Below are 25,765 nucleotides of genomic sequence, written 5' to 3' on the forward strand. Positions count from 1 at the left end.
CAACGACTCACAACGATTAATCGATTATCAAAATACTAGTCAATTATTTTCCTGTAAATTGACTAATTGTTGCAGCTCTAATGTTCAAAATTTATGCAGCAGCAGCCAATATATCTTGACTTCAAATCTCCAAAAAACACTGGATCCAACATTTAGCAACTCAATTTAGCATTTTTCATCATCAGACCATCCCAGCCTCCTAAAACACCCACTTCTCTCAAATTCCACACCTCCAGTTTGTAAATTCTAGAAATCTAAAGATCCCCTCCAGACATCTTTTAAAACATATACAAATAATTTGTCTGATGTGGTTTTCCCACAAAAACAATCAAGTACCTCATTATAAATTCTTAAGATGACATTTATTCCTTCTCCCTTACCCAAAACTCCAGTATCTATGAATATGCAAATATTTTATGTCTCGAAAGTTTAACTATTGGACACAAGATGTTTCCTACTTCTCAGAGTATGTGCACTGCAAACTTTAACTTTCCCCATCACACACATTAAAGCTGCGTACTGGACCGTGAATGGCTTCTTTACTAGTTGTGATGTCAGTTTCATGTCAATCCAAGAACAGGAAACCCCGATGACATCATTCAGGTTATTTGTTTCAAACTTTTGAAACCTCCCTCCAGAGAGAAAGCTGAACTTCAAGAGTCCCTTTAATCTGCTATGAGTAAAAACAGAAATCACACAGAATACATTTCCTTTCATTATTTATTCATAATAGTCTATAACTTTTGATAAAATACACTTTGTTTACAAGTGCTGATTACTATATTACATTCACTTGGAGTTGAAATGGAGACAAGATGACACAGACATATTAAAAACAAATCACCTAGTGACAAACGTGACATTTTTAAAAACGGTGGTGATTGCCCATGACACTTTTACCCCAGCCAATGCTATATGAAGTGCTCTTCTAAATGCACACACACACAACAGCTAACTTCAGTGAGAGGAAACACAGCGGGGACTGCTGCCTGACTCATGTTTCAGTCCTTATTAACAAAGATTTCAGCTGCCTTTTAGGGTTGTGATTGAATGTTTTTGTTAATTTTTTTTTTGTTTTTTTTTTGTGTGCAGCGCAGTCCAGTCCCCAACTCTACATGAGTAAACACAGCATCCTATCATCACAATCAACCAAATAAGACTATTTCAATATTTATGGGGGCGGGGGGATAAATTAAATTTGTGTTAACAGAATCAAATCCTGGCAAACCAGTTTTAGTGAAATAACTATGCTAAGCATGTGGAAATCTCTCCAAATTCTAGCCCTACAATCTTAAAACCAATTTTCCACAAGACATAATTCCCCAATTTAATAACAAGTACATTTAAAAATGGAAGTGGAATAATCCACTGACCTTAGGTAATGACACGAATGTAGACAGCTAAATGGATACACATATTAGACAACATCTCTATGGAAAAATATAGACCAACGGATCCATTGAAAAACCTGGGCCATACAGAACATCAGATACCTGGGCAATTTGAGTTACAAAAGTTATTCTCTGTACGGTGGTCTGTCCAGTCTAAACAAAATTATAGGAAAAAACGGACAGCCAATATATTATTAGAGTAAATACCCTGTTGATTTTCAAAAACAATTAGCAAATAGAATTTTTTTTTTATATTAAAATATATTAATTAAAATATATTACTTTGATTAACTAGTCAGACATTAAAAACAAGATCTGATTATTTTGTTTTCTTAAGGAGACTTTGGCATATTACCTTGGAAATAATCGCTATAAAACATAGGCCTACTTTGCACCTTCAGGAAATTTCAAAACGTAACTGATGCGTCTTTAGTTGCAATAAGCACGAACACTCGAAAAGCCTGCTGAGGTGACACTTCACACTGGCCTTTTTTTTTTTTTTTGCATGTTAATATGTGGTAAAGTAAGCATTAATACTCTGCTAATGTCATGAAAACAACAACAACAACAGTGTTCATCCTTGTACGTCACGCACGTAGATTACTGTGTATTAAATAAACAGGATACAGTATTATTTAATGCTTACAATACATTATTATGGAGGATGAGTCTCCAAATTCTCTGGAAAACAGCCTTTTTAATGTGAAGTGTTACAGCAGCCTGTTAATCGGTGTGTCATATTGTACCTCCAAATCATTTTTGTAAAACTGGAAGCGTGCTATGCTGAATCATCTTATGATTTACACTGATTCAGCACGGCATGCTGAAGCATTTAGCGTTTTACTGTTCTTTTCCATTTTTTTTTTTTTCTTTTTTTTTCCACAGTGAAAAATATTTTGTAAATAAACCGCTGGATATGCTCGAGCAAGATGTGCTGCATGAATAAAATAAAATAAATTTCTACATCTATGCATATACCATGAATGAACAAATATTTACAGTGAAATAAACAAAACAATTATCTTCATTTTCTCCCCATGCCTTGAGTGTTTTTTGTTTTTTTTACTGTTTGCCACTGCTGCTGATATTTACTCTACCTATACAGACATACAAGCATAAGAAAACCCACTTCAAGGGAGACAATATCTACAAAACCGGCTTTTTGGGGGAGAAAATGCTGGTTTAAACAGTAGGAAGTGACTCTAGACCTTGACCTGAAATGGAAAAGATCTCGATTTTCTGTCGTCAAAAGGAACATATAGGCATTTTTTATATATAAATGATTCTTTTTTTGTCCCCTATGTTTGAATTTAAGTGCTGTACACAGTTACTACCTTATATCCAGGTGATTTTCAAGTGCTTCCACCTGTAACTGTTAGTCCAAAAAAAAAAAAAAGAAAAATCATGTGACGTGCAATCCTCATGAGTTGATTTTTTTTATAAAGTATCATTCAAAACTCCTTTTATATTCTCTTTCTAAAACTATACATGTTCTTTCTAGTTCTTAAATCTGAGTGTGTTCAGTAATAAATGTACAGTTTTATATAAAATAGTTACTGTAAGTTGCACTTCCCTGCCATGCGTGCATAAATGCCAAATAGGAGGTACTCTACAACCAAATGATTATCATTAGCGCCCTTTTTTTGCCTTTAAACCATAACTGATTAGGCCCAATAATAAAAAGTGTCAGTCTAAAACACAACAGTCATTATGTTCTACAAAAATATCAACATTCATTTTTCCCTCCTTTTTTTTTTTTTTTTTTAAAAACTACACAAATATATATTTAAAAAAATATATCACACTAATCCTAACCAAGTGCAAACATTGCCAGATTTTTTATATTCGTCACACATCTGACAGACTACTGATTTGATTGAAAACTGACATTTCTACCAAAAAATTGCACAAAACAACTTTTCTTAGATGTTGGTGAAACAAAAGACCATCCAGTGTAAATCCTTGCCTTTCCAACAGCGACCACATGCTGGTTTTTTTTTTTTTTTTGTTGTTGTATGGAGCGTGGCTAATGTGCTTTACCCCAGCAATGATTTTGTAATTGATTCTGAATGACCTGCTTCTGCTTCGTGCCTTGATTCAATACAAATCAAACCACAATATCTTCTAGTTATTAATTTCATATCATCGTACCACTAAACACGAGACGCACAGTTTCGAGGGGCCGATGCAGTCGTCATGGCAAAAGGCTCCACATCCTTTGCACATGATCATCGCCTTCAGTCGGCAGTAGCATTTAGACTGGACCTCCTCCATGTTGGAGCCCTCTATGAATGACTGCTCGGGTGAGGGCTCGCTCTGGTTACCGTGGTCTAACGAGTGACCGGCTGGTATGGTGGTGACAGTCACGGAGAAAGACATGACGCTCCCGTGGACGCCACCGCTGTCGGCCTCTGACGAGGACGTGGAAGAGGCGGTGCCTGCAGTGCTGTGGTTCAAAGTGTGAGGTACAGACATGCTGATAGTGCCACTGTAGCATGACGCTACCACGGGTTCCTGATTATCGAGCGTTCTCTGGGTTTGAAAGGCAGACGGCCGCTGGTGACTGGGGTCCATTTGGGAAATATATGGCTCGGAATTTCCTTGATTACTATTGCGGAGTTCGAGGTGCCTTTGGTGTGACTGAGAAAAAGGGCTGGTGTCTTTGGCTGTCGCGCTGGTGATGTTGTTGTCGGCACCAGCTGCACTGTCCTCTGATCCAGGCTCAGTCTTTACGTTGGAGCAATGCTGAACGCTCCCCGCTTCATCAGACTTGGTTATGGAGTATCCCTGCTGCTCCGTTTTAACACCAGAAACCTCCTCTTTAGCCGCCGCCTCCTCTCCTTCTGTGCTTTCCCTTTTTAAACTGGACACAGATGTGTTTGGGATGGCAGACTGATGCAGTCTCTTGCTCTCTGACCCTCGGCCGTATGTGGACACATTGAGCAGATAATGTCCAGTCATGGCAGGCCTGGGCATCCTCTTACGACCCAAAAATCCTACAGAAATCCTGGGTCGGTCCTGATGCTCCTCTGCATGCATTATCTGATGGGCTTCGTACTGAGGCGGATGAGGCCCCAGACCTGCATAAGGCTGGCTCTGCTGGACTTTCCTCTGCATTAGAGCCTGTAAAATCTGCTCCTGAGTCTCTTTATCAGGAAGTTCCCTGTGATGTCTTGCGTATTCAGAGAAAACCCGTCCTGCTGTATTGAACTGGTGGGACATCTGCTTATCAGGCTTATGCTCAGCACCACCACCAGCAGCAGTGGCCGAGCGTGACGTCTTCCCCTTATTACCCGAGGGTACGTTTGACATCTTCACTTCCACCTTGGCCAGAGGTTTTGGGAGGATCTGCTCTAAGGGAACCTCTTTTCCCTGCAGAAGCTGAGTGACCAGCGGGTTGTTTGCAGGGATACAGGAACTGGTCCTGGTTGATGATCCAGCAGGTGATGGGTTTTCCTGCCCCTTCATAGCATGCACAGATGAAGGAATGAGTTGTGATGATGAGTCTGAACTCTTTTGAATGTTATGGAGCCCTGAAGTGACAGTTTCAACAGAATTACCTCTCTGTTTGTCATCAGTCTTGCTTGAGAAAAAGGTCTGAGACAGACTTGGACTTTGCTGACCAAAAGAGTCCAGCGGGTGGGAAAGTGCACTGGTCTGACTGCTGCTGCTGCTGGTGTTGACTGGTAACCTTGTTGATGCCTGTGGGGATGTTGGGCTGGGGCTTGGAGATGGTTGTGTCTGCTCAGCACTACCTCCACCTGGCCCTGGGCCTGACACGGCTCCCTTAGAAGCAGATGATACTGCGGCAGCCGCTGCTCGCTGTGCTCGGGCGAGCTGAGCTTTGGCTTTGATGTCAGCCAAAGTGCGAGCACCAGTGCGACCAGGGCTGCTGAGAGGGGCAGGGAGGGGTGTCCTGGGTGAGACTTGGCTTGGTGACACAGGAACAGGAAGAATTCTTGACACTGGGATCTGCAAAGTGACAAGAAAGTGATGTTAAAGAATTATTTTAGACATGCATATTTAAGTAAAGGAGAAACGTCCATAATGCAAATTAAAGTCAAACGTTTCTCTTAATGAAATACACTACTTCCATGTTGTGCTGTCACATCCAAACAACAGCCCTGCCAGAAGTAGTAAATTTAGTGAATTACTAGCAAAGCCTGTTGGGCCCTGTTCACACCTGGTATTAACATGTGTCTTGGGTGATCCGATCGCAAGTGGACAGCTCTAAGTACATCAGTTCACACCCGGCATTAGAAGGTGTCGCCACATGCGTCTCGAGTCACCACTTGAGATCGGATCCCGCTCCACATGCAAATAATGAACATGTACATCATTTCCGTTTACAAAGACCAACTGCGTTGTTGTTTTTAACCGGTGGGAGACGATGCGCTTTCCATGCCTAGTCTGCGGAAATTAAAAGAAGAAGTTTGCAAAGACCTTGGCACACGGGCAAAATCAAAACTCTTCAGCCCAAACAGAAATAAGACAGCGTGTTTCGTATGTACTCCATCCACAAGAATCCATTTTGCTTGTTGTTGTGGCTTCTTCTTCTTGTTTCGTACTTTGATATGACGCCATCGGTGCGCAAATGATCACATACTTCTGCTTACGCAGGGGACGTCAGCTGAGCGGGCAGCCCTTCAGTGTGGCCCAGGACACCTTCGTGTACACACTGCTAAAAGAACTTGGCCATATGTTGCCCAGACCACCTCCGAATGTGGTCTGAGCAATCGAATCTCAATGCGTCCTAAATGCGTTTTGGGTGCATTCACACACTTGTGATCAGATCACCCAAGATGCACTTAAATGCCAGGTGTGGGCAGGGCCTTTGGAACATATTGAGCATAAAGATCGACAGCAAAGAAGTGAATTATGCAGCAGGAGTCTTTTGACAGGTTTCTATGGATGTTGTAATAAATTCTGACACGTTCTTTGATTTGTTTTTTGGGGGGTTTCCACTGGAGTCCATTGTAACTGCTGTGAATCCATACTGACTACAGCTGCTGTCCTCCACAAAAGGAGCCAGCTTCAAAATTTTCTTTTAAGCCTACAGGTGGTGCTTTTTTTTTTTTTTTTTAAACTAAAAAGACAGATTTTCGGTGGAGTATGCCTTCAAAGACTTCACAAACGCACTCCTACCTTGAGTGGTGGAACTCTCTGATTTGTTGCTGGAGTAGGTGTAGCAGGGCTGGATATGGATGATGCTGGAGGAGATACAGAGGAGACTGAGGATACTGAGGAAACTGAGGAGATACGGGGCCTTTTCTCTGGTGTCAATTCAACATCGGTCTCGCTAGGAGACTTTCTTTTCAGTGTCTCTGAGGAGCCTCTGGGCTCAGGGATGACCTCTTCACTCTCCTCAGCAGGCGTAACCACAGACGCCGGCTGATCCTCTTTTAACTCTGGGCTGGCTTTTGGTGGAGGGCTCTTCTTGACGGGCGACAGGGGGAGTTCAGTTTTCTCCTCCTTCACTTCCTCTCTGTGCTCAGTTTCAGGCAGTCCACACGCTGTGGCCCGTTCTGTTCGTCTCTCAACCTCTGGCGTTTTCACTGCAGGCGTTGGCCCAGACTGAGCGGTTGTGTTCAACTTACGATCTTCTGCGTACTGTGAGCGCCGAGTCTTCATGGGCTCTGTGGTGAAGAGAGAGTCCTTCTGAGCGGGCTGCACCTTCAGAGGCTCCTGTGACGATGGCCGTGTTGGCTTTGTGTCTTTCACAACAGCGGTAGTGGCACCATCAGTCTGGCGGCTGTCCTTGGTTTCCTCCGTTGCTTGAGTGGCAGGTCCTGTCTGATGAGGACGGGACTGGGGCCTGGCAGACTCCTGATTCAGATCAGCCCTTGTCAGCTCTTTGGATTCTTCATAGCTGAGCCCAGAACTGTTCAGAGAGAAAGAAGAAGGTAGGAGGACAAAAAAATAAATCCCCAAATCACTGGGACACAGAGATTTATAGAGTACTGAGCTTTTACAGGAATTGTTAGGAATATACTTAAAGTTTGGCTTTGAGCATCACTACAAATGAAAACAAACAAAAGCAATACTTTAGTTACTTGTATTGTTTTATAGATTACAGAAAAAAATGGCACAAGTGCAGTTTTTGTTATTACAGATTAGTTCCTCAGATCCCCTTCATCTGCGTTACTTTTGGCAGATTTTATATAAATTCTAATTAAACTGCATATTTTTATTGAAATGAATGAAAAATATTCCACCACTCTTCTTATGAGTGGCCATGTAATGTATGAAGTATGAGATAAGGCAAAACATGGTAATCATCCCTGCAGTCGCTTGCATTTCACCCGCTGGCATCTTGATACACAATCAATGATCCTCGTCATCTAGATACATTTTTAAGCAGCCAGCAGATCAATGCGGTTTGATTTTGCCTCGCCTTTATGCAATACATCATGACGTGGTAGGATGCAATGCATTTCAACACGATGGGACGCATTTTATGACCATTTCCAAAAGAAATCATACCAGGCGTTCATCTACTTCAGTAATGTGAGATAGGGTTGTGTTAAAATCCTACTGGGAATCTTATTTGATTGACTTTCAATAATCCTTTTAACACTGTAATACTGCAATAAGATATTAAATACTGTTAATGACTTAAAGAAAAATATTCTGTGGCAAAAACAAACTTTCAATCATGAAGGACAACCTACTTTTCACCAAAATAGTTCTCAAAGAAGGCCTCCTTCCAGTGCTCAACTTTCTTTTCTTTCTCAATTTCTTGACGCATTCGTAACTGCAACTCCGGAGTGAATTCTCCTGTAAAGAAAAAAAAAAATCCCATTATACTTGTTCTGTGCAGTCACACTAAACCTTGGTGACATAATTTTTCTTTTAATGTGAACTGAATGCTGTTATTATCAGTTAGATGTGGTTGTACTGACCCTCAGCCAGTCTCTCCTTCCATGACTGTGCCGCTGATGTGAAAAACTCATTGTTTAAGGCAGAACTAGTGACCTTCAGAAGGCCGTCCATGCATGCCTGGGGAGAGGAGGCACAATGTTATGACTAATATCATCACAATCACTGCATCAGCACATTGACTTCCTCTTCTTATATGTGAATATCTAGAATTAGATAACATGCAGTAGATGAATGCTTTACAGCAGTTAACTTTGTGTTTTTCCTGAAATATATAAATATATATGTGTAGAGAATATTTCCAAACTGTTTTACAAGACAGTTAAAGATATGATGACAGCGGACAGGAGAGATGTTAAATGACATGAAATAATATCACATTCTCTACATTTAGTGCAAGATAATGCAAAATAAGTATAAAAAAGTATGCTTAATTTTAGAGCCACCTGCCGGTCAACTTCTGGCAAAAGTTTGAGCAGCCTCTGTTGGCAGTCTGGGGGAAGGACAGAGAGGGTGTGCTTGTTGATGATTGCCCGCAGGTTGGTGTTAACCAAAATAGAGTCTGGTGTCTCCACGTCTATTTTACACTTGGTACGTTTCAGTTGCCCTGCAAAACAAAAACAGGAAATAGATGCAAGCCAAGACAGAACCAGCAATAAATAAAACACTTATGTTGCAACTGAAATCTCACATAAACTGTTTTACTTCTTAACATTTTTATTCTGCTAATGAGGGATCATTTCACTTGTTCCTAGACTTTGGATTAAAAGTAGATACATTTGTATTCGAGATAAGTCAAAAATGTTTTACAGGAAGAGAAAACAGGGATTTTACTATCCTATACTCATTATGTCAGAAACGTTTTTTGGACATATATCTGGCTTATAATAAAAGATAACTAAACAATGAACAGGATTTAAGTTAGAAAAATGTATTTATTTCACTGTGTCTTTAAGATTTCCTAACAACTAGATGGATATCAGACTTACCTGCACTAATGCGACCTGACCTCTGAGAAACTTTCCTGGGTACAACCGGGTGGCAGAGGTCTGTTTAGACAGAGGAGGAGGAGCAGGGGGAAATATTCTGAGAAATTGTAGGACAGTGATCTGATTGTTTCAGTTTCCGCACTGGTGCTGCCAATTATATGACTCATGTTTGGATAATGATACAATTCCTTTTGTTGTCTAGTTATGAAACCTGTAATACCAGGAACAGACCTAAGAACTGCATCATTTATGTTCAAAACTGTGTGTAAAACTGTGTAGTAAACATTGACAAAGCACGGTGTGCATTTACTAATTTAAATCTATACTATATTTGTTAATATAATAGCTACCACCTACCTGTCTTGGTAGTAATGTTGTCAGCCATATCTTTGATGGTCTTCAGAAGCAGTCTGGGACTGGAGGTTGCTGGCATTCCCCCTTGCCGGCGCTGGTTTCTCTGTTGCTGCTGCTTCAAGGCCTAAAAATGAGCAAAAATAAGGGTGGAACAAATAGCCAGAAGTATGAGAAAAAGAAAGTGTGAATGTGTGTAACCCTCTGTTTGCCTCTAACTACTCTCCCTAGGGCCACTCGCCTGGTTAAATAACAGCTAAATAGCAATAAAGCAATGAAACATAGTTTGCGCAACACAACCATTAATCATCTCTGTCTCATATATCTGTCAATCACCTCACAAACACAACATCAACAGATTAAAGAAGCAATCCAAGACATGAAATATATAGAAAATCACAGAGGGAAAATACATAATGGATCTCTCTACAGCACTAATATTTTAGCCAAAACGCCATCTTGTAGTGTTGCTTTCGCCCAATAAATGAATACAAATTGTTCTTAGAGAGCTGAAAACGCTACACCAGCACAGATGGAGTGAATTACAATCTGTGCAATCAAGTGAAATCTAATTAAATAGAACACAAAAGGCACAAAGCAGCCAATAGGAAAATGTTGAACGGCTAGATTATGAGAACATTAATACTGTAAAACCAGCTATAGGCATTTTTCCCTGACACCTCATTGTATTTAAATAATCAGCACAAGATGTTTAACCCACAGAAAATGGAAGGATGATGAGCGTCTGCTGAAAATACAAAACAACGTTGATTGTGTGTTTATACGTTTGATGAAAAAGTGCGAGTAAAAAAGTTTAGATGAATGTAGAGAAATCTGCAGAAAACTGAGTATGCATTTACAATGGAAGAAATCAAAATATGCTACAAAACCCCACAAAAACATCTGTCGCATTGACCTTAGCTGTTACAGGACTCAGAACAGAACAGATCTGTAAAGCATTAGCATACTTAAATAAAAAACATGTATTAGAGGGATTTGCGTGGGTCTATGTGAGTATGAGGGTGTGGCAGGAACTTGTGAAATGTCTGAGATGTGCAGTGATTGAAAAAATACAAATAACAAATGAAAACAATATACTTGACAAGCATGTATTGCAAGGATTTGTGTGTGGGTGTATATGAGTATGAGGGTGTGGCAGGAACTCATGAAACATCTGAGAGTGCTTTTGTGAAAAACAAATATATATATGCCACTAATAAACTTAAAATAAAAATATATATATATAAATAAGAAATACAGAACACATCGGTACCTGTTTCAAAGCTTTCTTGCTGTGTTTCTGCGAGGGAGAGATGAGCTTACTGGTGGGGACAGAAGGCGAAGAGCATCGAGGCTGCGGAGACGACGGCTGCGATTGCAACTTGGAGGGAACTATGAAAATACAAAAGCACAACACAGATGTTACAAAATCCACTTCCTGAGGGTGGTGTATAGACTTTATCACATCATGCTTTTGTTTTGATGAAACTGAAACCACTACTGTGCACAAAGAAGCAGATTACATTACCTTTAAAAAAAAAAAAAAAAGAAAAGAATAAGGTTGAACATCTCAATAGGAAGATTTCTTAGAACAACCTTTCTGCAGTCTATTTTTGATAAAGCACCTTTTCTACATAGCGTAGTAATCCACATGTTTCTTTTTTTAATGCAGCTTAATTTGCATTTGACTTTGTGGTTCTTTGCATCAATTAGTTCAAAAACAAAATAATATTGGAGTCCTTCCACTAAGCTGCAGACCAAGGTTATTTGCTTGACAGTTTCCAACTTGTGCATAATGAGGAAGTGGTCACGGGTCATACTGAGAAAATACAGTTTCCTGTTAAACAGTCACTTAAAAATATTCAAGTGGCAGAAAGAAATAATGAAAGTCAGTGAGAGAACAGACTGAGAAAAACAGAATAATTGGTGCTTGATGAAAAAAAAAAAGCTCATTCTCTCGAAGTTGCACCGCAATCAGGTACAATCAGATGTGCGATTCACAGTAAAACAATGATTTGACTCCGCAGACAGACGAAAGAGCAAGGAATCGTTGTAACCACCATGCAGCCTCTCTGCCGACAATTAATAGAAGACGATACGGACGCAGCGTGTTCGTTTAAAAGATAAAACCCACCTTTTTCTATCATCATGTTTGACGTTCAGTGTATCCCAGGAATTATTTTGTGATGAGACGGTGTAATTTATGTCTGTACTGGAGCCACTTTCCCTCAACTTGCCTCGTCTACTTCTACTTCAGCTTGCTTCCTGTAACAACGGCTGAGAAGGGGCGTTAACTGTCATGGTCATAACATAGCTAGGCAACCAATCAGCTTAAAGCAGCTGATGAACATGGGATGTTTCTACCGCTCGTACGTTTATGATCTATTAAAGCAACCGTTGATGGAGAGCTGCACGTCGATTCTACCTAAATGATTATTGAATACTGTGACAAGAAAAGAAGCCCTTCGTCTTTGATACCACAAAGCCTGAAAACAAAGCTGCTTTCTCAAAAAAAAAAAAAAAAAGCAACTGTACTTTCTGCAGTAATATACACACTGTAATTTATGATCCAGTACCTCTTCGCATCCATCTTCCTCTCCTGCCCTCTTGTGTGATAGCACTGCTGTTGTTTTCTGTGCTTCGGGAGTCAGAGAGATTGTCACTACTCTCCTCAGAGTCCTCCTCAGACAGCTCCTTTGCCACATCTGAGATGTCCTTCTACATATAATACAGAGTACATACAGAGCATTATTTTTATTTGACAGAAACCACACTAATTGAATCCATACAGAGCTTCGGGATGCTAAACATATTAAGATTAGCATATTTCTTGGTCTCCATAGTAAACATGCAGTAGAAATGGTTGGAATTACAAAAAACAATGCGTGTGAAGCATTTTGTACGTCACGGCTGGCCCAGTCACGCACCATCTTTGGTCTTTTACGGGCAGAGTAGTGAAAGCTGTTTTGTGTCTGACTAACCTTCAATGTGTAAACTCCCATTCTGCCTGGAACTTTGTAGAAGATCCCCTCCTCGCCGCGAGAGTTTGTGTGCAGCATTGCATTCAGACATGCCAACGGCGAGGTTCCGCTGAATCATTAGAGAAAAACGCAAATTACACATCTGTTCCCCAATAAACTAAGACAGCTGGGAGAAAGACGCAAGGAGGGTAAAAGGCTGGTCTGATATCTGGGGAGAAATCGCTATCATGCATCAGGAGGAAACGTGTGAGTTCAGTTCAGATTCACATTAGTGCAGTTGTGAGGCAATTTATTCTACGCTTTAAAAGCAATCAGTTGCATAAAACTGGTTCAAGACTAATCTAATCATTGTCAGGGACTGATATTCTCAGATTAAACTGGTCTGACATCACTACATCTGTTGCATAAAAATCATGTCTAGTACAAACACTTGCAAAACAAACGCAAGGTAGTTAAGAGTGCACAATAATACCTCAGCAGAAAGAGAGTATCCAGAAGTACATATTAAACCTAAATGGGGTTTTTTTGTATTTAAGGAGCAAAATGTTCAGCAAAAAATGCAATGAGGTAGAGAAAAATGTAACATCTGTTATTCATTTAGTAAATCGCACTAGTTAGGCTTACAAATACCTGGCTAAAATCTGCCAGATAATGTATCTAACTAAATGTTTACCCCTGTTTCTTTCTTTAGTTGATGTCATGTATATATACTAAATTGATGAATCCATAAAGTAAAACCATCGCCATCAGCTTTCCTGCTTTATTTTATTAGAACATCACATATTTAATCATACTGGAAAAATATAACTGTGTTTTTATGCAACAGGTGGCTATAGATAGCTACAGTAAATGAGACACTGGGTCTTTATGCAACTGAGCCTAGGACATGTTATTGTTAATAACATGCAAAAAGTAAAACCAATCAAAGTGGCATTGCAGTGAGTTTGTTAAGGTAAGGGGTGGGGTGGGGGGGCTAGCTTGTTCTTACCTTCTGGATGAGAACAGTGACAATGAAACAAAAAGAAATCAAACAATTAGAAATTGAGTAAAATAACTGCGACTATGTGAACACGACATGAGTAATCAATAACAGAGAGAGAGAAAGCTGCAGTGCTCTTTCATGACAATATATCTCCTGACTGAGGGGCTTTTACTGGAGAAAAGCTACTAAGACGCCAGGAAAATGATTACCTTATTTCCTTAAGCCTTTCTCTTTGGATCACCTGCAAGATTTCTTTATGGCTCATAGGCGTATTAGGGTATTTCTCCAAAACCTACAATAATGAAAACAACAAACACACGTTAGCATACTACTGTTTAGTAAATATAATATGGTGTGGTCTCAAGGCTATTTCAACTGGAGCCTGAGATTTCACATACTGAAGCTTTCTGACAAGTTTCCACAAAGCCTCAATTCCCTTGACCGTGCACTCGCACAGCATGATACCGGCTTTCTGAGTGTATTAGATTCAGCTCTTCTGCCATGATGATGTTAATCCACTTACAGGATCACGCTGATAGTAAATAACACATGTTAAACTACTAACTTATAACTTTTACATATGGCTGGGAAACACTGCCATATGTTGAGACATGCAGAGGGAATGCGGCGACACTCACAAACAACATTAGCTAAAATCCAGACATGTTATTGAAATAATGTCATGGTCCAGTAACATTCACATTGATTAGGTTTACAATTTTTCAAGTCTGTCTTAAAACAACAGTCAGGTGCCCATATGAACTCCTGTTCATACTGGCTATTAAAAGATCCCCTTCAAATGCACTTTCAAGTAAGTTGTAAGTAATGGGGGACAAAATCCACAGTGTGTCCACAGTCATTTCGTGCAAAAATGTATTAAAAAGTTTATCTGAAGCTTATATGAGGCTTCAGCAGTCTGAGTTAGTCATATCAAGTGAATACCTGCAACATTTAGTCTTTTTAACATCAAATTCCCTCGGCCAGTGTTTCCCTGTTTAGCTGTGGTGGAAATATAGTAACAAAAAGAGGGACTTTGGCACTAAAGAGGCTGTAACGGTGAAATATATCTACTTGATTTGATTCATTTGGACAACTGAAGCTTCATATTAGGTTTAAATAAACTTTTAAATGTTTTTTTGCACAGAAGTAGGACTGTGGATTTCAGCCCCCATCACTTGCATTGTAAATGCATTATGAAGGGATCTTCTGATGGCCAGTATGGACAGGAGAAATGATTACAGCAAGAAAAACATGTTTCAATGTTCATTTGGGCACCTGACAAGTGTTTTAAGACAGACTTGAAAAATTGTGAACCCGTCCTTAAGAGAAACCTTCACCCCATCATTAACATCTGGTGTTTGGCACACGATGTTGCATTTATGTTTCTCTTCCTCCTTTTCATATTTTTTGTGACAGCTGCTGATATATCACTGTAGTGTAATACATTAGGCATCCCACTAAATCAGAAGTTTATGGATGTTTACAAACTAACATTATGACTACCTATCATCTATGGAGTTAAGTTAGCTAAGTTATGTCAGAAAATGAGTTATTATACGTTAAATAACTAAATTTAATTCTTCACTGGACAGTTAATATGTGTCCACAAGAGCAATAGCCTTATGCTTTAATTATGAAATAGTTGTTGACAGTTATATATCATTAGCATGCTAAGCTAGACAGCTAGCCATACTGCTAGCTACATTCATTACAGTACTCATGATGATATCTCGCCAAAAACGTTGGCATGCAATAGAATAACGCTAGCTTGGTCAACTATAATGAAGCCAAGGTGATGTAGGTACAGTGAGGTTATACGGACACTTCATATTTCATTGTGTTTTATTTTGCAAATGTTATCAAACAAACTTGTTGACGAACTGAGTTGCGTTAGCAGGAGCTAGCATGCTAGTCAGGCTAGCGCGCAGCACTGACGCGATTACCTCACGGTTTAGTTAACTTCAAAATCGTGAGAGATATGTCACCCGTACAGTCTACAGACAACACGCAGAAGGGTTTTGGAAACATGCTTTGGTGCACACACACACCACACCACACATTCATTTCGCTGTACGGTGACAGATGCAGAAAGCTAAGGCAGCTAATGACAGCGATCTTTCCAAATGTCTAACCGTTAACAGGCCTCACGCAACATTTCGTCTCCTCCAGCAGCAGGTCATGAACTCATAAACACAGTTGTACAAGTGGGAGCGTTCAAGGAAAACAACCACAACAAACGGCAGGTATAAAATCACACATAATACCGTTTTGGCGGCTTCCGCCCACGTCCTCCCCTTCTTTTTCTTCTGTCTTTCCCTCATCGTGGATGTCCTGTCGCGGAGTAGTGTTGAATTTTATCTGTTTCAGTTGAAATGTTGCTTTAGTTACCGCGTAAGATCCACTCCGCCTGCCATGTTGGACTTACTGTAAAGAGTCATGTGACCCCGAAGGAAACGTCATCTTACTGTATATAGCCTATAGCTGTCATTTCAAACTCCCAAAGTTTCCCCACATATATTTATATAGCTGTCAACAGCAATTATGGCCGGTTTCGCAGGCACACTGCAACGTGACCTCAGTTCCTTGGGAAAACACAGTAGGCAGTTCAAGATCATTTTAGTCTTGTTTATTTGCATGTGTAAGCAAGTGGACTTGTTCTCACAATTTCACAACTATGAAAAAAATAAGGCAGCTAATCAAGAGAGCACTGCAAGCTTTCTTCACATTTTTGGCTCACAAATTACATTAGCAAGAAATTGAAGCAACAATTCGTCAAGAATACAGGCTAAATCAGGATGGCCCCAGCTTTTTTCACCATCACCCTCAGACTGGATACATGTTACAGGCTTTTATCTTAAAAAAAAAAAAAAGTACATTCAAATTAAATGAAATTTAAAGTAAGGTCTGAAAAGATCTCCCAAATGATTACTACAGTCAATGTCAAATAGGGATATAGAAAATGGAAGTGTGCTATTTGTTAAGGCCAGGGTAAGTCAAGCAACGGTAGGCAACAAGCCAGCAAACAGTCATCAGAATCACTTTAGAGCCCCACTGACCACTGAATTCATTTGACATGCGCTCATTGAAAATATATGTGGGAATATTTGTCTTTTCAGTTAAATCAAATATGTGCTTAAAGGTGCAGTGTGTAGGATATAGTGGCATCTAGTGGTGAGGTTGCAGAGTGCAACAAACTGAATAACCCTCCCTCTCCACTTCCAAACATGTAGGAGAATCTACGGTGGCCGCAAAAAACGCAAAAGGCCCTTTCTAGACCCAGTGTTGGGTTTGTCTGTTCTGGGCTACTATAGAAACATGGCAGTGCAACACTGCGGGCTCCATGGAAGAGGACCCGCTCCCTCTGTAGATATAGAGGGCTCATTCTAAGCTAACAAAAACACAACAATTACTATTTTCAGGTGATTATACACTAATTAAAACATACTTATGAATATTATATTCCATTTCTGCCAAGCCCGTTCCGCTAAATGCCACTAATTTCTACACACTGCACCTTTAATGAAGTGTTTCTTTCTCAAAAAAAAGATAAAATCAATTTAAAATCAAGGCATAAGATTTCCCCGCCATCTCTCTCAGTTGCCCCTTAGCCAGTCTGGAGTCTTTTGTGCCACCTGGAACTAAGGCCAGCTTCTGTTTACAGTTGTACTGATGCATCTCAGGGACTAGCCTGAGCTAGATCCCCAAGTGGAAGATAGGAAGCAGAGGATGGTCTTTGTCTCTGACATTGAGAGAAGCTCTGGGATCCTGATGTCAGTGTGGTAGATGACGAGGACGATGGGACAGATGCTGCTTGTGTTGGCTGATACCTGCAGACCATTAAAAAAATAAATTGATGTTTAATTTTGGGTGAAATACATTTGATATTTACTGTTCCATATCACAAAATCACTAAAATATATCCAGAGGTGCAGGAAGTATTCAGATCCTTTACTTGAGTAAATGTCCTGATTTCAAAATGTTACTTAAGTAAAAGTATTATCAGCAAAATGCACTTAAAAGTATCAAAAGTAAAAATACACATTATGCAGACTGGCTTCTTTTAGTGTGTTATATTATTATAGTATATTGTTTGTACTACTGGGTAGAGTCATAGTAGTAGTGCTGCATCATATTATATAAGTGTATGTGTTTTTTATAATAATAATAATAATAATAATAATAATAATAATAATAATAATAATAATAGTAGTAGTAATAATAATACATTTAATTATGTAGCTTTCACACACTAATGCAGCTCAAAGTGCATAACAAATTTAAAACAACATCAGAAAATGTTTGAATATTAAAATATATTATTTTATGTAAAATATTAATCCAAAAAGTAATTAGTAACTGTAAATGGCAAACAAATGTAATGGAGTAAAAAGTACAATATTTCCCTTTGAAATGTGGTGGAGTTAAAGTACAAAGTAGCATAAAATGGGAATACTGAAGTACAGTACAAGTACCTCCAGTTTTTAAGTAACTGTACAGATGTTAGTTACATTCCAACACTGAATATATCTACTGTACAGGCTTTAATGGGATTGTTGATATCTATATCTATAAGTGTTTCAGCAGGTACTTTGATTTGTGGCATTTTAATGCCTATACCAGTGATTGTCATGTTTTAGCCCATAGTGTAATTTCCTTACTGACATTAGCCAAAGCAGACATTTTTAGTGTAATTTACTACCATTAGGCAGCTAATGGTTTATTTACATGTCAGTGTGGTATGAAAATACATTTTTGGAGACTCAAAAATGGTATAACTTGAAAAGGCAGTTCCCTTTAAAATAACGCCACTACTACATGCTACACAACACAAATCATAACAATTATTCACAGAAGTTTGTTTTTGCAGTGTTCAGACCAATCCAAACTTAATGGCTTTTTCAAGATCTGTAACCATGTAAGATATCTGCCCTCCTCAGATGTTCTCTCACCAGGATTGGGATTTCCTGACCCGTGATGATGCACTGGCCCTCTCTCTGACAGGAACATTTACCAGAAGATCTCGCATCAGCCTGGGAGAGAAGGCTCTCTCCAGGTGAGTGCCATTAAGGTTCAAGGTGAACATGGTTGGCGGAGACATGTCTAACTCCAACAGCATGATATTCTCGGCCTGTAAGAACAGATGGTAGTGAACTTGCAGTTATAACTGTTTCACATTAAAACCCCTACATCAGTTCAGGTATAGAGTCCACTTCCCTTCCCTTGAAAGCTTCTGTTGTTACACACACATCTGCTGGTAAAGTAGGATCGATCTGAGTTTTTAAAAACAGAAACTCGGAGCAACAGAGTGGTAGTAAAGCATGACCACATTATTGTATGGTTGGAAATAATGCTGTGGAAATACAGAAGTGACTGAGTTGACTTACAATTATTATACTATTACTATAGATATATGTGAATCAATGTAGTATAGGTCCAGTCTTTATTTGTTCAAATACGCCGCATCCCCTGCTATTATTTAAGCCATTATTTGACAGCAGGCTTTTATTTAAGAATTTTCAGTTTTCGTTCTGTAACATTACATTCATGATTCACTAGCATAAGATGCAACTGTGAAAGCTGTGAGTGGTTTCCATAGCTACAACCATCAACACATCCCCGAAAGAAGGTGGCTGTGAACATGCGAGTAAGTGTCTGTAAGACCACATTTTCACATCTCTGACTCTGCTGTACTTCCGCTAACTGTCCCCATGAATGTCCAAGCACTGACCTGGTATCTGGATGGGGCCCCAGTTGCCGTGGCAACAGCCGCCTGTGCATATTGGCTGATTGGCCTCTTGTATCCCACCGCAGAGAGAGGCCTTCTCTTGACCTGAGTGGGTGCACTGCGATAAAGACGTGGGAAAAGGAAGGATTAGGATTCTGTTAAATGCCCCCAAAAGTTGGTGTAGCGGTTTAGATGTAGACTGATCAACTCCCACCAGAAAAATCACTCCCGTTATCTCCTTTATGGCATATTTCACTGAGCTTTCCAACTGTCTTGATAAAGAAAAATATTAAGTAGTCCAGGCTGATGACCTCCATCATGAAAAGATATTTGTGTCTTGGACAGGCAATGCATACATTATTTATTGTCCTATATATATAATAAGAGTCTGCTAAATCTGTTAAAGCCCCTAAGAGTAGGAAAGATTCTGACTTTGGCGACTCCTAGTGGTAACATCAAAAAAGACACTGGCAGCAATGCAAAACCTGTCATCAGAATAATTTGAATGATGCTATAATCACAAAATTCTGCAATTTAAGCGCTATAATATCTCTTTCCTGCAGCCTGTCTAGTCTTTTTAAACTTCTGTTTTTGACTTCCTGGGGGTCAAAAGAACTATAATAGCATCAGTAGAGTGAATGTTTTCCCAGTTGTAAAAAAGCAAAACTCACATCCCTTAAACCTTACACATTACAGGTGCATTGCAGCATAATTTACTCAGGAAACTGAATGCTGCTTCTGTGAATCATTTCACCCTGTAAGGCATGTGTATATGCCCCATATGATTCAGTTTAGGTTTACATTCTTTCTTCAACCTTCTGTATAATATGTTATAAAAATTAATGACTGACCTCTCTGATGGGATGACTGGTTGGAGTCTCCATTGATCCTCCTCACTGTCAAAGTGCAGCCTATTCATGATCTTGTTCTTTTCCTCAGGAGGTATAAAATTCTCAATTAAGAGATATCTGGAATATGCAACACAAATACAGTACGTGTTAGCTGGGGTCACCCAAAGTATTCCATTAAAACCACAACAACATAAAGTTTGGACATGCTTTCTCATTCAAATGAATGGGAAGGTGTGTCCAACCACTTGAAAGGCACTATAAATGAAAAATAAAACACTTTTCAAATTTCTACAGAATAATATGATTTATATTTAAGAGCAAAAATCTATAAAATTGATATTTTCTTTTGTAATGTTAATGTTTATCTATAGGTTATTACCTACATACAGATTATTGAACAGTGCCACCAATTTAGCTTTTTCTGCAGTGTACATTTTATAGATCACAACATTCTTCATATTACGCTTGATAACCAGTTTGAGCCAGAAAGACATGAAATTACGGAAGCTTCATATCAAAGCAAGCAGCCTTGTATTTATGTGGATGACATCTCTAAATCCAGCAAACCTGAACAAGCAAGGGCATGTGAGGGCATGGGCATGTAGTGTTTAGCATTTATAAACACTACATAAACAATTAATGAATGGTTTATAACACACTATAATGTAGTTGTTAGCAGAAATGAGTTGTCAATGTGACGGCTCCTGCCTAACCTACCTTAAGTGTATTGATGCTGGTGTGGTAATGAGTTATTGTTATATTCTTGTGTCCATTAAGGTATCTGGGAGCATGTGGGTGTGGCAGCCAGCTAAATTCGGAGCACCTGGGCCTAATGCTCCCACAGGATGAAAGGCCAACTCCCAGCGTTGTTTGGGCTCTATCTCTCACCTTGACTCATCCCAGTCAGCAGCTGCAGGCTTTTGTTTTTCATTTGATTCTAGTTTTGTTTTTCCTCCACAACACCTTACACTTCATTGTACACACCTACATTACTGATGTCACTGACTGATACACTCCATATTTGCAATTATTGCTTCAGTTGTTTACCTTATTATAATAAATATCTTTAATTTACTCCCGATGTGTCTGTTCCCATATTTGCCATATTGGTATATAAACAGAATGAATGATAATATAGTAAAACACAGTTGTAATAATATAAAATCTGTCTTTATAGGGAGAGTTTTAAGTTCTGACAAATACTGTACCTTAATAAATACTTAAAAATGTCCTTACAGTGTATTGTAAACCATTTGTTAAATGTTTGTATACCACTAATAAATGCTAAATAAGGGGGACTTCAAAAAGAGCGTTATAGTTTTGGTAAATCATTATATACTGTAAACCATTCAAATAAAGAAGCATCATGCTTCATCAATATGTCAAGCTTTGTCACAATTATGTAGTGAAGAATAAAGAAATAAAGAAAAGAGTAGATTAATACGCACAAGAAATCACAAATTACATTTCTGCTTTTACTACACTTGACATTTTACTACATATATTTTATCAATTAGATAATGCCCGATATCAAACTTATTGTCTTAAAACTTGTATCAGAATTATTTGTGAAAAAGATTTTTGTGGCAATATGATGAGGTCTAATGCAGTAGCATTCAAGTAAAAAGGAGTTAAAGGACCAGTGTGTAAGATTTAGTGGCATCTGGTGGAACTGACTCGGCAGAAATGGAGTATAATATTCATAAGTATGTTTAATTAGTGTGTAATCCCATGAAAATAAGAATTGTTGTGTTATCATTACCTTAGACCCTTTATCAGGGTTTTCACTGGATTTTTTTGAAACAAAGGTGGCAAAGGTTGGAGAAAAAAAAATCATGATTTGACAGACAAAAGTGTCCATAGGGATTTAAATTTTATACCGAGATGGAACAAAAAAGATGAAAAATAAAGGTTTTGATGAATGACAGTGTTGATTTTGAAGCCTTGGGATGATATGCTTCAATACCATCACGATACTTTTGTGCAAATTTGTATACTGTATATACTAGTATGCTGTGTGTCAAACCATTCACTGCTGTCCTTATTCCACTGAAATACAATATGAAACATAAGATAACTGGTCTGAAGCCTTTTTATTTTAAAAATAATAATATAGGAGGGGGTTTCAGTTTGTTACAATCTGCAACATCACTGCTAGATGCCACTAAATCTGACACACTGCTCCTTTAAGTTTCATCCTTTTCTAATAAACTGACTGGTTTGAGCATAGCACTGTGGCAAACTTACCATGATAAAATAATACATTTCTCTCTCTTCATTCCGATCAACATAACTATAACAATATTTTCAATACTTCTCGGCCTTTTTCTACAAGGATGAAATTGCAACTGAAATTGAAAGCTACATGTCATGATAGCGACGCCCAGATGTGGACAGGAATATGTGCAAAAGCTATTAATGATCAATTTATATTATTATGTTGAAATAAGAAGAAAAAAAACCACAACTGACAAAAACGACATACAGTTTATATGCTTATATAGTAATATGGGTACTCACTTGTACTTGAGTTCTCTGGTGAGCTCATTCATTGTTTGTTCAAGCTCCTGTCTGGTTATGATATGCTCGTTGATGACATCTGTTATCTCCTGCTTCACCAACCGTAGTTTGGAATAAACCTATACAGAACATGAACATACCAATTACTGATGTCACTAAAGCTTTATTACACTAAAATCACAATAAAACCCTAAATCCAAATTTAGAGAAGCCAATAATTTGCTAAATTTGCAGACCAAAAAAATTCTAATGTAGGCTATGTACACAACTGGAAACAATTTAGCAACTGAACAATTCATTAACACCAGAAAGTAAGAGTTCTGTTTAGTGTTACCTCTCCTCTCTTGAAAAAGGGATTCTTAATTAATCAATTGCAAATAAAATTAAGTGGTTTTATTGGTTTAAAGAATGGATCATTTCTTTTGTGATGAAAGCATTGTGTGTGCGTCAGCGGGTGAGTCATCTTTACCCTATTCAGTTTCTTTGTCTTAAGTTCCACCTCCTGCTGCAGGGAGGAGAACGTGTCTCTTATTTCCAAAGTCTCCTCTTCCTGCAGCATCATCTGCTGCTGGATCTCTCTCTCTCGCCGTATCTGTGAATCAGACACAACATTCAGCTCAGTTAAGGTTGAATAGTAACTGTACAATAAAAAAAAAAAAAAAATTAAGGTAATTTTCAAACATATTCCTGTGAAAGTTCAGACAAGCCAACAATTATAGTAGTATCAACATGAGTGGAAAAGTGTGTTTTCTGCAAAGTAATGATGAAAAAAAAACATTACTTTAATCATTATAGGTTATATAAGATGCTTATTACCTGCTCTGCAATCTCTTGCCTCTTCAGCTCCAGCATTTTCTGTTGTTCGTTGGTGTGATCAATTATGGTCTTTCCCCCAACTAACAATTTGCTCTCCATAGCCTGTGAACAAAGACATATAATTATGCAAATTTCTTTTGTTCCACCAGTATCTCATTTATCAGACACTGTGCTGTGCAAGTACCTTATATTTCTCAATGATCTTCTCCAGTGCATCTTGATCCCACTGCATGTCCTCCACACTCTTTCTGTTTTCATTCAGGTGCTTCAACTTCTCATTTCCTCCCTGGCAGGCAAAGACTTTGGGGATGTCACCTCCGTCTTTTGTGTAATGTTTCATATCTTGCTCCTCCTCAACAGCCTCCCAAACATCTGCATCCCTCTCTTTGAAGATGTCCTCCTCCAAACCAGCCAAACTTTTACTCAGTCTTTTGCTGTTCCTTCTCCTCCTCCTCTCCTTAGCGAGCATCCCTCGCTCCTCCAGCTGGGCTTTCAGCCGTGCAATTTCCTCCTGAAACTCTCTCAGCAGGGCGTCTTTGGGATCCTCATTAATCCTTGGCTTGTTCTTTATGTTCTTGGCCCTGTTGGCGTACCTCAGCGTGGCCAAGGATTCATCATGGTTCTTGTGCGATGGCCCCACTGTGGCTATCATGACAGTCTTTGCATTCCCACCCAGTGAGTCCTGGAGCAAGCGGGTCAGTTTGGAGTCTCTGTAGGGGATGTGTGTGCTCTTCCCATCCACCAGGGCTGAAATGACGTTCCCCAACGCCGAGAGGGACAGGTTGATTTTGGCTGCCTCCTTCAGTCGCTTCCCTTTGGCGCCCGTCTTGCTCTGGCGCTCACTGCCTGCCAGGTCAACCATGTTCAGCTTCCCCACACGGATGTGGTCCTCACCATCTGGCCCTACCTCACTGCACTCCACGGTTACAACAAATATTGCATGAGAACGAGAGCTGCGTTCGTTCATGTTTGTGAACCCCACAGACCTGGACTGGTTGCCTATGTTCATCACATGTTCAATCTCAGTGGCATTCTTTGTGACCACTGAAGACAGGTCTTTTACATAAACCCCATAGTCAGGACTCTCTTTAAGTTCCAGTTTCTTGTTGTTATCTTTGCACAGGAGATCTCTGATTTCCTCCTGGTATATCTCAAGGTATGATGACCTCACCAGGTATTTCTGATTCTGAGTTCTGGCTATCTGTGTGAAAATGTGCTGAAATGAATTTGGTATAACGCCTCTCCTCTCTGGGTCGTTTGAAATCCCTTGCATGGTGAACGTTTTACCTGTCCCCGTTTGCCCGTAGGCGAAAATGGTCCCGTTGAAGCCCTGCAGCACGGACTCCACAAGAGGTCTCACCGCATCATCATAAATGTCGCTTTGTTTTGAATCCCAGCCGTAGACAGAATCAAACGTGAATACTTTCATTGGCTCATCAGGTGGTGCCTTCGGGTTCCTTATGGTGATCTTCCCCAGTTTGTCATCAATCTCCAAAATGTTCTCACACCCCCATATCCCCTCACTCCTGTTGAACGGCCGGCAGCGGACCACCACCCTGATCGCCTCGCAATGTTTGGTTTTAGACATTTTGGTTAGAAAAAAAAAAAAGAAACGCAACTACCCTCACCGCATTACATAGCCATTATCTGGGGCGGTGTCCGCAATGTAGCGCTCCATGCAGGTGCAGCAGCCCCACTATGATTTGGTAAAAGCAGTCAGTCTGACAGACACACCTCATGTGGGCCAGTTTGAACCGCTTTTCATCAGCCAGATGGACGCAGCGTCTCCTCCGCCCTGAGCATCCTCCAGAAAGGAAGCGATGTCACTCGGTATAAAAGGATGCTGCGAGAAAAAAACAGGCAGCCCAGCCCACACAGCCTCCCCGCCGGTACACACCCTGCCTGCTCTGCGGACAATGGAAACCAGACATGTGACCTGCGCGACGAATTACGTCTCAGCAAATCCTTTCGTCGTACACAGATATGGTCTAATTGTGTAATAGTGATAAATAATCCTCCAACTAACAAGTGAACGTACATAAAAAGAAGGAAAAAAGTGGGTTTTTGATTCATTAACAAAATTTTTATTTCGACTTCACATTTACATCATTCTCCAAACCAGCCCATAAAGTCTTTAATGTACAGAAAAAAAAAGAAATACACTTGTTGGTAGACATTCATCAATGATGATTTTTGCCAGCTGGGAAATATTTTTTAATTCTTCTTCTGCTGCTGCTGCTGCTACAGTGTCGTTACACCCTCAATAAAATCAATAATGTT

At 39.5% G+C, this 25,765-nt stretch overlaps 2 protein-coding genes and 1 long non-coding RNA gene across 4 annotated transcripts; 1 reads left to right on the top strand and 2 right to left on the bottom strand.

Annotated features, from left to right (window-relative positions):
- Nucleotides 1–702: 702 nt before the first annotated feature.
- asxl2 (ASXL transcriptional regulator 2) lies at nt 703–16,110 on the bottom strand. Of its 2 annotated transcripts, XM_067613474.1 has the most exons (12): nt 15,838–16,110; nt 13,783–13,865; nt 12,592–12,700; nt 12,187–12,328; nt 10,884–11,002; nt 9,617–9,737; nt 9,260–9,319; nt 8,717–8,877; nt 8,294–8,390; nt 8,063–8,168; nt 6,537–7,272; nt 703–5,363 (listed from the first exon to the last, which is right to left on the bottom strand). In XM_067613474.1, exons 1-12 carry the CDS (start codon nt 15,892–15,894, stop codon nt 3,534–3,536), a joined length of 3,621 nt encoding a protein of 1,206 aa, XP_067469575.1. In that variant the 5' UTR covers nt 15,895–16,110; the 3' UTR covers nt 703–3,533. The 2 variants fall into 2 exon arrangements, with proteins under 2 accessions (XP_067469575.1, XP_067469576.1); XM_067613475.1 differs by lacking the exons at nt 12,187–12,328; nt 12,592–12,700; nt 13,783–13,865; nt 15,838–16,110 and adding an exon at nt 11,745–11,901.
- LOC137199292 (uncharacterized) lies at nt 14,719–21,228 on the top strand. The gene is made up of 3 exons (XR_010931763.1): nt 14,719–15,816; nt 18,526–18,626; nt 20,927–21,228. It is a non-coding gene; the product is annotated as an uncharacterized lncRNA (long non-coding RNA).
- kif3cb (kinesin family member 3Cb) lies at nt 16,178–25,687 on the bottom strand. Its single transcript, XM_067613477.1, has 8 exons — nt 23,670–25,687; nt 23,486–23,587; nt 23,139–23,261; nt 22,670–22,788; nt 20,150–20,266; nt 19,302–19,416; nt 18,523–18,701; nt 16,178–17,400 (listed from the first exon to the last, which is right to left on the bottom strand). The coding sequence occupies exons 1-8, from the start codon at nt 25,071–25,073 to the stop codon at nt 17,250–17,252; spliced, it is 2,310 nt and encodes a 769-aa protein (XP_067469578.1). The 5' UTR covers nt 25,074–25,687; the 3' UTR covers nt 16,178–17,249.
- Between the last annotated feature and the right edge of the window lie 78 nt (nt 25,688–25,765).

Source organism: Thunnus thynnus, chromosome 16 (genome assembly GCF_963924715.1).
Source record: "Thunnus thynnus chromosome 16, fThuThy2.1, whole genome shotgun sequence".
Taxonomy (NCBI): domain Eukaryota; kingdom Metazoa; phylum Chordata; class Actinopteri; order Scombriformes; family Scombridae; genus Thunnus; species Thunnus thynnus.